Consider the following 12,500-nt stretch of genomic DNA (forward strand, 5'->3'; position numbering starts at 1 on the left):
TGTCTAATATGAATTGAGTGACAGAGCGGAAGGGCTTATCTGATATTTACTTTCCGGTATGGATAACTCAAAAAGGCACCCAGGTTCATTATACTATGAGAGAGATGTGTTTCCATCCATAAAATATTTTTTTATTAACAGAGTTAATGATCAAAGAAAACATTTAAACAAAAATGGGAAAGTTATTCAAATAACATACAAACACTTATTAATAAAAGCTACAAAACACACAGTAAACCAAAGCGATGGTGAGGCCGGGAGGGCAATGACCAGGCTGTCTGGTGGTTATTTAGGCTGGTGGAGCGATGATGAGGCTGTTTGAGCAACTAGGCTCACCGACCCTGCATAGCTTGAAGCTGCAGGTGAGCTAGGAATAGACAGAGCAAGTACGTCCATTGCAACGACCACGGTGCTTGGTAGTGGATTGGTTGTCATTGCTGTAGGTGCTGGAGGAGATTTGATCTTCGTGGTCTTTCTGCTTTGGCTCTTGCTTCCAAGACACCCACGGTCAACTGACTTTTCCCTCCTTGCAGCTCTGATATTCTTTGACTCTATCCGTAACCTCAGCCTGATGTACCTGGTGGTAATTTTGTTTTTCAGATCGTGGCATGAGGGAAGCCTGCTGTCCAGGAGCATGGCCTCTCTTTCCAGCAATGCCATTGCATTGGGGAGCTCCATGAGGGAAGCTCTTGTCCTCGCCCGAAACAGCTGCTCTGCTTTACAGACAAGGTCAAAGGCCTCATCTGATGGCTGGTAAAGAGCACCCCTCTTGAACTCTTTCATTCGCAGTAAAATACTGTGCTCTCCATCAGGAGAGAGGCTTGCAAGTTCAATTTTCACACATATTCCAGACATACCCCGTAAGGATCAGTTGGAATTTAATTTTGCTCTACATGTAAAAGCATAAAACCCTTTGAAATAGTAACCACAAGTAATTTGTCTATTTCACCTGTTTAAGCATAACTTACTTGACACAGTTTTCTGTTATTGTAGTCTCTTGTGAGTGTCAGGTTGCTTCTGCTGACCATTGCCAACCATTTTTTTCTTCTATCTGTTTCCTTTGGGAAGCCATACATCCGCATGCCTTTCTCCGACCGATTGGTGCATCCAAATGCCGCACAGCCAACCATGGTATGAAAGTTGATCTATAAAATGTTAGATGTAGTCATTGCTTTAAGACCTCAGACAATAGTGCAAACCACAGAGAGTGGATGACAGCCTCTTCCTATCCACTCATGTCTCCCTGACTTGAGAGGCTTGAGTTCGTTACAAGACCAGCAGGACAAATCCTCACAAAAAATGGTGTATCAGTTGTGTTATATTGTTACTTTTGATATACTTTTGTTCCTTGTAAATACCAATACCACAAGCAACATGTATGTGTCATGATTTCTCTTTATTATCACTGTATTCGAGAGGTGGGGCATTCCTGTCTCAGGCAGTAATAATGCCATGGTCCAAGTTCCCTTTTTGGGCTTCGAGACGCTCACAAAGCTGGGTATTCAGAGGGTGATAATTTAGATTGTGCTCCTAATTTTAGACAGCGTTGTAATTTCACTGTGTGTGTTCCCTTGTCAGCAGAAGCAAGGATGCAGAGGAAAAGAGGGATGTGGGGTATGACTGGAATGGTCACAGGAGGACTTTTTGTGTTTTGTTGTAGGTCTGCATGAAGGAGCCCTTTTAGGCAGGGAGGTGTTACAACCCTCAGCACCCCCACTAGTCCTGCAGTGGCAGTGCAGAGGCTGTGGTGCTAACAGGGAGGATAAATGAATAAATTCTATTATTTATTTAAAACCTAAATATTTGTCAGTCTCCCTTTTTATGTTGTGGTCTCATCAGCCGGGCCATAGCATGTGTTACAATTGTTTTCTTGAATGTAGTTGGTTGCCTTGTATGTTTTGCACTATTGACCAAACTTGCTTATGTAATTTGAGCAGTTATTGGCATTCATTGATATTTATTTGTTATGATACATTCTTATGCTGTATGTGAAAGTCTTAAGATAATATCAGTGATGCGTAGTGGAGCTAGGGTTGCCATTTTCGTCTCATCAAAAACCTGGACATCAAAAGACTGAATGCCCACTCAGTAACACATTCCAACATCAAATGTTTGATCTTTGACAATGCAGGTAAGTGATGTAGGGTAGTGTCTTTTTGTGTCTGCTCAATGCAGAAAAAATATTATGAAACCAATAATATAAATGATACTTAGTATCTGGCAAAACCCGTTTAATATTGGAAATCCTCAGGAAAGTGAAGGGAGGTCGATTCACGCCAAATAATTAAATCCGACTACTCCAGGATCTTGCGTTATGTAAGGTATGCTAACTTAATGTATGTTAACATGAACGAGCTCTTTCCCTCCAAAAACAAAAATGATGTAAATAATGATAAACTGATTAAGTTGTCACTCTGCCTCTTCACATACCAAACTGACATTAACATATAGACAGTAAGTGTAAAGTCAGTTAATTATACACACAAATGGTTTAATTTTTTAATATTTACCGTTTGATGTCGCTTACGCTGCTGTCTGTCCTATAGAGAACTGGACAGCGCGTGGTATAGTTGGAACTATTGAATGTGTACATGAACCACGTGATCGCGTAGCGGCGAGATCAATCAGTGTCGCAACTCTCTCTCTCAACGGCTCTGGTCAGGCCCACAGAAAGGTAAAGAGAATCTCATCTCACACGGAAAAACCACACACACGCACACACGCAGAGAAAGTGTGCACAGGTTTGATAACAGGTTTCATATCACCACAAAATAAATTCCCACTGCAGACGCTGTGCAGTAGAGAGCCTCCAGAGAGTTTAAATTAAAAGAAACATACCTCTAAAGATTGGCTGGTAAACTTTTCTCCGAAGTTGATAAAGTACTGTAAATTTTTCCAATTCGTCCTTGTATAACTGATTTTGATGATTTTATGCAAACACATTGGACAGATACTCCAGTTGACCTGAGGCGAATATGTACAAGCTGTATATGACTGACTGGATCTTATCCCAATTCACCTCAGTGCTCCCTTTCCTTGTGACTTGGCTCCAACAGGTCTATTCCTAACTTGACTGAACTAGTGAGGCCATGAGAAGGTCTCTTTAAGGAATGTATACGACACTTTTTTTGATACCGCTTTAGCATTTTCAGGTCTTACGGAATTTTAGCAACTTAGCTTAAAAAAAGGACAGCCTAATGTAAATTATACTACAGCCGCGCATGACAAACCGTTGAAATGCTTTAATCTATTTTTACTTCGGTCTATAAGAGTCATACATACACCTCTGCATTTCAGGCGTATCACTAGTAGGTTAACCTGCTTTCACAATTGCTGACGGTTCTCAGTTTAGCCTAATTAAGCTGCGTGGCGAGGCGATGTTTCCATGACGACCGCAGTGCTTGTCAGATAACTGACATATACCATAGTGCTGGGGTTTTCAACCTGTGTGGCCCGCCGCGAGCAACTGTCAAGGGGGAGATTAGGAGATCTTTAGGCGCAAACCGGCCAGTAAAATGAAAAGGGAATTAAGTAAATTAATGAAAGGAGCTGAAATGCATCTGTATGTATACATAATGTTAATATTGTTTGGGCGTGTTGTTTGCTCAGTGGGTTTTGGGCTGGGGTAGGGGAGGGTAAGCGCAAGTTCAAACGTGTGTGTGTGTGTGTGTGTGTGTGATTTCACAGTGGGAGAACCCGAGGCGCTAGCTTTACGCGAGTTGAGATACTTTCCGTAACGTGTTAAATGACTTTTTTTTTCAACACGTTAAACCACTATGAAACGTAATGTCCCATTATGATGTCGTGTCTGAAATATGAAGGAGGATCTGGTTGAGGATAAAATGGCACATCGACAGCAAGGGATGATCATTTGTGGGTGGAGTGTGAGATTGTGGTAGGCACAACTGGGGTTTTTCATTGCTCCACCAACTTGAAGGTCAACAGAGTGAAATTCTCAAGGACCTCTGAAGTAACTTAAATATAAAACGAATAAAGTTACCCGGGGTCACTTAAACTTAAACAGAGAAACTTGTAATTCTTCATTTTTTTATTTTTCATTTCACACAGAGGGGTTCAGGCAGAACTTTGGCAAAGATGAGAGGGGGGTAATGGAGTAAGGATGACAAAAAAAAGAAAGAAAGAAAGAAAGAAAGAGAAGAAGAAGTGTACGGAGAGGGTGATATATACATACGTTTTGTTGTTGTATGGTCTGTTCTCACATATCTCTGGGGACAGGTAGAATGGTGTGCCCACACAGGTGCGCGCCAACTCCATCGTGCTGACCAATCAAAAGTTGAAAGAAAAGTTTTGTTAGGCCAGAATGACTCTAAAGGTTTTACGCTGAATAAATCAGACCGAGGGCTGTATGCTGAGACAAAGTAAACAAGAGTCCCATTCACTATCTCCCACCTAGCGGTTCAGTATTTGTACCGACAAGAGCAACACACAACATCAGCTAACTGCAAAAAAAAAAAGAAAAAAAAAAAGAGGAAGATATAGATTATTGATTAATATTCATGAGGCAAACCAACACATTCACATTTACCATAGGGAGTTCTGTTAAAACACAAAAAGATGCTTATCCTAATTAGGGTCGCGGGGGGTGCTGGAGCATATCCCAGCACTCATTGGGCAAAAGGTGGGGAAACACCCTGTACAGGTCACCAGTCCATTGCAGGGCAGACACACAGACAAACACATTCACACCTAAGGGCAACTTTAGTGTTTCCAATTCACCTGGCTTACATATCTTTGGACTGAGAGAGGGAACCAACTGAACCCAGGAATTGAACCCAGGACCTTCTTGCTGTGAGGCAACAGTACTAACTACTGCACCACCCCCTTATGAGTCAAGGCGCACACATCACACTATTATTCCAAAAGTGATTTGTGTGTCTTTATTGCCCATACACGCCCATGTCCTCACTAAAGATGATGTCTTTAAAACACACACACTCACACACACACAGCCACATTCCTTTTTTTTTTTTTTTTTGGAAAAAGACTAGAATATTCTGGAGGGTTTTCAGGTCTGTTTAAATACTTTAGAGCGTCGGGAAGGATCTCCGAGGTCCCTCGGGGAGAGGCAGCAGTCATCTTAAGAATGTGATAAACATTTAAATGGGCAGCTTTACATAGCCCAGACAGCGCTTTGATGTATTCACAACGCTTAGATAACGCTCAGACAACGTTGTACCTCCGCTGCCTGCCAGGGAAAAATTTAATGACTGTTTTTCTGGCCCGTGCATGTTCTTTTTCAGAGCAGAAAACAGCTGTTAGAGGCCCTAACAGACACACGCATGCAACAACAACACATAAACACACACACACACACACACACAATACAGACATTACAAAACCCATACACTCATTCTACAGGTGCATGTTTTCATACTCACTTGTTTAACATTCTTGCGATGCCAAAGTCTCCCAGCTTGACTTTAATTCCACCTTGTGTGAGAAAGATATTCTGCGACATAACACAGCTCAGATTAGGATACTAGGCTATGTGAGGAACACAGTTTTCATGATTTGTCTGTGTTGGTCAGGTGTAATACAGTAGGTACCTGTCAGTTGTCTGTGTTGGTCAGGTGTAATACAGTAGGTACCTGTCAGTTGTCTGTGTTGGTCAGGTGTAATACAGTAGGTACCTGTCAGTTGTCTGTGTTGGTCAGGTGTAATACAGTAGGTACCTGTCAGTTGTCTGTGTTGGTCAGGTGTAATACAGTAGGTACCTGTCAGTTGTCTGTGTTGGTCAGGTGTAACATCAGTGGTACCTGTGATTTGTCTGTTCTGGTCAGGTGCAATACGTGTGATACCTATGATTTGACTGTGTTGGTCTGGTGTAATACATTTGGTACCTGTGTTTGTCTGTGTGGGTGGGTCTGGTGCGATACCAGTGAGTTGTCTGTGTTGGTCAGGTGTAGTGTTTGTGGTACCTGTGACTTGATGTCTCTGTGAAGGACTTTCCTGTCATGGATGTGTTTGAGCCCCAGACAGATCTGGACAAACCAGTCTGTTATCTGAAAAACACAGAAAAGATATGTTTGAATGTGCCTTTGAGTAGTTTGTGTGTGAGTGAGTGTGTGTGTATGAGTGTGTGTGTGTGTGTGTGTGTGTGTGTGTGTGTGTGTGTGTGTGTGTACCTGTTCCTCTGAGAAGAGTTGGCCTCTTTGCGTATTGATCCTTTTCAGCAGATCCCCACCATCACAATACTCCATCACAATATAGAGGCTGTTTCTCTCTAGAACACACACACACACACACACACACACAGGTAAAGACTGTGCTCCTTCTATATAGTGCGTGATAATACTGAATCCAAGATGAAGGCTAACCCTGGAATGATTTAAAGAAGGCCACAATATTTGGATGTTTCATTTTGGAGAGAAGAGTCACTTCTTTTCTGGATGACTCCTTCTCACGTGGGGACATCTGAAAAGAAAGCACAGATGGAAAACTCAGTCACCTCATACGACTATGTTTAACTCCGCTTCTGCCCGGCCAGGCACGTATTCCACCGAAGAGCCTTGTGTATAGACGCAGTCAGAACTCTTTTTTACCTCTCAGTTTCTCGTGGAGGAGAAACATTGTTTAATCTTTTGGTTAATTTTCCGAACATAAAACAGAGACAGGTTATACAGTGCCGTGAGCATCTGACTTACCCGCCTCATGTTAACCTCTTTAATTACACATTGTCTGCCGCCAGCACCGTCTTTCTCCCTCACCAAGAACGCTTTCCCAAACGCGCCCTCTCCTATCTGCCGGATCACCTCGTAGTTGTTCATCACCACATACCAGTCATTAGGAGATGCTGCCGAAGACGACATCACGTTAATTTTATATAAAGAAAACCCGGTTATGTTGATAGCTAATTTCCTAAGTTATCCGATATGTCACTGCACAGGGGGCCGAAGTGAGGTAACTCACCGGATTCCTCAATAAAATATGCATATACATTCTGGTATATTGCCTGTCATGTTTATAACCCAATCCAGGAGAAAACAATACGATTTTAAGCCTTTGTGAGGTTTGAAAACGGGGCTGCACATAGACAAATCACTCATTTATAGCGTAATAGTGTGTTAAAGCAGGTAAGTTCTTGAACAGACCACGAGAGTCTGTTGCTATGACAACAGCTAAACAGACGAAGTCGTTTTTTTCTGAAGCTGAAGGTTTAATAATTATTTTGGAAAAACAGTCACCTACCGTCTGAACAGATAAAATACTACAGTCCATTCCTTCTTTCTGACATATTAGATGTTTGTTTCCGTGAGCATTTGCTGCTGGTGACAATCCAAAAAAGGCCGCGTGAATCAAGAAGAAATTTGACAGCAAGAGCCAGACATGCCTACCAGTTTTGTGTTCTGTAAAACTCTAAGCAAAGCACCCTGGGACTTGTATTTTCTACGTTTCACGACAAAAGGGAAACTGACAGAGGCAGTTTAAGTATTCAGATATTACGCCTACCTAACAATAAAGATAAAACTATGAGTGAACGACTGTAGTAAAAGTCCAAGCCCCTCATTAAAAAAACAAAAATGAACAACAACGACAACAACAACAAAAACTTGAGTCAATCTCGTAAAGTATCAGACTTTTAATTTTCAAATGCAAAAGATGAAGTTTCTGCGATGGACTGGCGACCTGTCCAGGGTGTTTCCTCGCCTTTCGCCCTATGAGCGCTGGGATAGGCTCCAGCACCCCCCGCGACCCTAATTAGGATGAGCGGCTTAGATAATGAGTGAGTGAGAAGATGAAGTTTGCTGCGATGGATTAGCGACCTGTCCAGGGTGTTTCCCCGCCTTTAACCCAGCGCTGGGATAGGCTCCAGCACCCTGCGAGTGAAAAAATAACTTCGTTAAATGAAATAAAAATAAAAACGACCATTTTCAAAAACACGAAAACGAAATAAAAACTACAATGAACAATGCAACACGAACTAAAACGAAATAGAATCGACGGTAAAATTCACTTTTTTCTGTCGACGGATGGAGCAAACGAGGACGAACAGCAGCTTGGAGTATCTGCTTGCTTTTTACCACTCTCCCACCGGCAAAGCACAACATGTATTGTTAAATTTGCATCGTTTAGATCATCCACACACTGGCCAGTCAATCACCCGCTGCATCAAGCTGACGTTGGAAAGATGGGACATAAAGGACGAGAAAGTGCTGCGGGTCATAACCGACAACGGAAGCAATATTGTGAAGGCCATACACCTGCTGCGAGGGACAGCTGGAAGATCGCGCAGACCCGACTGGATGAACACAGAGACTGAGGACACAGATACCGAGAATGGTTTAGGTAAGGGTGTTTATTTAACTAACAAGCTAGCTTAAAGGCACTGTATGTAAGACGTCTACATATTCTATGGTTTCCGTAAGTCTATGCTTAATCATAAATATAATTTGACAGCTCCGCCACCACTAACTGACTGTGTCATTAAGTAGGTAGGCTGCATTTTCACTGGTATGCATTGTGTATTTTCCCTTTGATATTTAGAGCTAGAGAACCTTTTGGAGAATGAGGAGAATAACAAATTCCACAGAATGCACTGTCTGGCCCACACCTTGCAGCTTGCACTAAAAGATGCAGTGAATCACCCAGGTGTTGAATCCACCGTACTGAAGACAAGACGTCTGGTTCATGCTGTACAGAAGAAGTCATCTGTTGCAAATGAGCAAATAATGAGAAGATGTGGTAAAACTCTCACACGGGACTGCAGCACGCACTGGAATAGCACCCTAGACATGATCAAACCACTGCCGGAGACAAAAGGAGAACTCAGTCAGGTGCTGGAGGACTTGATTATGGACAGTCTCCTCACAAGTGACTGGGCAAAGCTTGAAAATCTGCTCAAATTGTTTGAGCCTTTTGCTGCGCACGCTGACCAGCTCCAGAATGACAGCCGGTCCTTGTCTCATGTTGTGCCATGCCTGTTAAACCTGGAGGCACACCTGCTCTCCACCACTGTTGTTCTGAAGCCTGTTGCTCAATTGCTGCTTGAGGTCTCTGACAGATCGGTTTGCTGGCATTCTCAACCCTGACCGCTGCAGCTTCGATACCACTGCAGCAGGAGCCTGCCTAGTGGACCCCACTGTTTCATTTGTTCTACACTCGCCAGAGTTTAAATCTTTGCAGAAGGCAGCACAGTCCTTTGTACAGACCCTAGCGGGACAGTCTCATCCGAGTCCAACCACAGATGAAAATGCCTCAAGGGCCACTGAAACTGCCTCATCAGTGCCCTTTGCCCTCAAGAGATACACCTATCTCGCATCCCGCCTGGGGGCAAGTCAGGCATTAATGCCATGAACACTCCATCAAGTTAGATGACAAAGCACATGGATGAGATCCGATCCAGCAAGGAATGGTCTGTGACAACCCACTGGAGTTCTGGAGGGTGAGGGAAGCCTTTTATCCCAAAATTGCCCCAGTGGCTTTAGATTTAGTCAGTGCTCCTGCCTCCCAAGCTTTTGTGGAGCGCATTTTCTCTGTGTGTGGGCTACTATGGTCTGGACTGAGAAATCGGGCTACGACAAGAAGTTACTTGACTAAAGATATGTGGTGGCAATGGTATGCGTGTCTGTTTGTGTGTGTGTGTGTGTGTATGTGTGTGTTAGTCCAGCAGCTTCATCTCCAGCTGTGTGTCTTCCTCACAGATGACCCCATTCATCATCTGCTCTCACGCCATTTCACCTCGTGGCCTAATGTCCCAGAAATTGAGATTTATGGAATTTTAATTTTGACTTTTAATTTTGACTTTATTTCAAGGAATGGATCTTTGACATGAAGTTCATCCAGTCTAAGAATATGTGTGACATGTTTTCTTAAAAATGTTTTTTAAAAAAAGAGAAACATTTTACCTTGTTCCAAGAGGTTCACATCTTTTAAAACTGTTTTGGTGTGATGCGACCTCATTCCGGGTATTACTGCAGACTGTTTAAAGTTTCGCTTTTGATTTAGCCCTGCTAATTATCGAGTCCTGCTGTGGGTTGAGCAATGTCAACAGTTTATGGTGTAAAAGAATAAAATGGTTTTGCACAATATGGTTTTGTAAATCATATTCTTAATTTCATGCATTCTTTCATCCTACTTTTTTCAGCCTCTATAAATCAAATACCTGAAAAACTAAAACTAAGACTAAAACCAATTAAAAACGAAACTAAAACTAGTCAATTCCTCATAATGAAAATAAAACTAGACCAACTTATGGACTTGTAGAACTAAAACTAAACTGAAATCAAAAACCAAACTAAAAGACTAAAGGAAAATAAAAACTAATGAAAATTTAAAAACTCTAATAACCCTGACAAACACACACACACACACACAAATATATTGCTGTGATCTATGTGGCTTCTCGCCTCCCCTTCACAGCCAGAGTCAGAAAGTTCCTTTTCTGCCTCTTCCGAGAGATCTTTTAGGGCTTTTTTGACTTTTGCAGACGTGAAGCCCACTGTCTCTCAGGAAGCTCGTGGGTGTGAGGCTCACAGAGCCACGACAGCCGACTTTTACTGGATAAGTTTTTACTCTCTTGGTGTTCTGCCACTAGTTCAGCATACCACGACTTTTTTAAAAAAAAAAAAAAAAAATTGCAATTAATGAAACAAAACATGACCCTCTTAGTGGGATTTGATGCCGAATTCTTGAAGGCACTTATTTCCCATGCGCGCACACACACACACACTTTCACATACACACTCAATGTGAATGGTCTGTGGTGTGTAGGATGGGTTAAATGCGGAGGCTGCATTTCACTGCTCCCTGCTCTGCTGTGTGACAAATAAAGAACTTCTTCTCCTCCCTCTCCCCTTAATTAATTGTCTCGACTTTTGGCTGTGCCTGTTTTACAGTAGTTATCAACTCATTCCAAATCTGGCGTATTCAATAAAAAACCCCAGGGGTTGCCCCGTAATCCCAAAGTCACACAGCAAGCAGTAATGACAAAACCACTCTGCGTGAAGGTCACGTTTATCAACAAATAAACAGCAATCTTTCGGTGAAGACACGAACATGTGAAGTAATAGAGGCGCGAGGGTTAATCCGTACAGAAAAAAAACACATGGGGAGTATCCATCGCAAACAAAGTCACATGCATCACACATGTCCTTTTTTCCCCTGAACGTTTCAGTTTAGTGAGCCACATATAAAGTCCCAGGTTAACCATGTGACTGTCTGTGTAGAGGACATGGGTCATACAGAGGTCAGGGGGAGGAGTTAAATAATCCTGCGGAGTTCTTTGGTAACATACTGTAATGTAACAGTGTCTCATAGTGAGACGTAGCCATTCATTTAAGAAGATGTATTTCTATGTAATCGTTAAGCGCAAAGTTCATTCTTCAGACTTAAAACGCTCAGTGTTATATTCAGTTGTTTCTTTTGAAATGTAAAGTGAGTAAGTACAGGGGAAGAGGTAAAAAAATGGTTCCTGTTTTAGTTCAACGTCACAGAATTCCTGCCTCTTGTTCTCTGTTAAAGAACTGTGTCTGTGATAAGAATTCCCATTATAAGAATTCCCATTAAGAAATTCCATGTCTTAACTGTAAACAGAAATGCTGTAAGATAACAGACACACGCAAGAAGCTCTGGAGATTTAAATCTTTAATAGATCTTAATTTGTTTAGAGAGGTTACATACAAAAATTAGCCTGTATTCCAAACACCATTAATCTCAAACAACTTAATCAGAAAAAAAAGCCATAAACCATCAACATGACAACAATTACAGGTGGTGTGCATTTCATATTTTACTCAAAAACATTTTAATTACGCTTTCATTTGGAAGTTGTCCTGTTGTTAACACCATTTTACATGTGCAAGAACAGAAGTGTTGTATGGGAAAATTTGTATCATAAGACAGGAATAGTATCCCAATAAACACCATAACTTTGGTTACTTCAAACTTCAGTGTGCATAGTTCAGTGAGCGAAAGGCAATGAAGAATCAGAGTTTTAATGAGACTTAACTGTTCTTAACTGATACCGTGCTGCCCTGAGGTGACTTAAATATGCTCTATTCTAAAGCGTTCTCAGCTCTGATTATAGTTCAGGAATATTTTCATATCAAATACAACAGCAAAGGAAAATATGAAACCTGGCAAAAAAGTCGCAATGCTTGTTGTAAAGTTTAAAAGTACAAAATGCTCAGCTCTGATTCTGTCTCCAGAAGCAGGTCTTGACTACATGCATTTCCTAAAGCTTTGTCAGCATAAAATAAAATATTTACTTATAAGGTCCTTTAGAAACTCTTTATCCTCTTCCTAACTCTCTCATTTACTCATCCACTCATTCACTGACTCACTCACTCGCTCATTCATACGCTCAATCACTCACTCTCTTTTCATCTCCTCCTTTTCCTCTACTTCCTCTTACAGTCTCTCTCTCTCTCTATATATATATTCCCTCTATTACAGGCACGTGAACACACACACACACACACACACACACACACACACACAAACAAACCTGTCTTTAAGAATATTATTAAAAAAAAAGAAGA

General features: G+C 41.7%; 1 protein-coding gene across 1 annotated transcript in view; it reads right to left on the reverse strand.

The window, feature by feature from the left end:
- nek5 (NIMA related kinase 5) overlaps positions 1–6,788 on the reverse strand; it is a 16,546-nt gene extending 9,758 nt beyond the window's left edge. Inside the window, exons 1-6 of the mRNA XM_030786596.1 lie at positions 6,666–6,788; positions 6,339–6,435; positions 6,147–6,244; positions 5,940–6,023; positions 5,400–5,470; positions 4,193–4,279 (exon numbers count right to left, since the gene is read on the reverse strand). Of these exons, the coding sequence (XP_030642456.1) occupies positions 4,193–4,279; positions 5,400–5,470; positions 5,940–6,023; positions 6,147–6,244; positions 6,339–6,435; positions 6,666–6,788 (560 nt within the window). The remainder of the gene's footprint in view (positions 1–4,192; positions 4,280–5,399; positions 5,471–5,939; positions 6,024–6,146; positions 6,245–6,338; positions 6,436–6,665) is intronic.
- Between the last annotated feature and the right edge of the window lie 5,712 nt (positions 6,789–12,500).

This window comes from Chanos chanos, chromosome 10, assembly GCF_902362185.1.
Source record: "Chanos chanos chromosome 10, fChaCha1.1, whole genome shotgun sequence".
Classification (NCBI taxonomy): domain Eukaryota; kingdom Metazoa; phylum Chordata; class Actinopteri; order Gonorynchiformes; family Chanidae; genus Chanos; species Chanos chanos.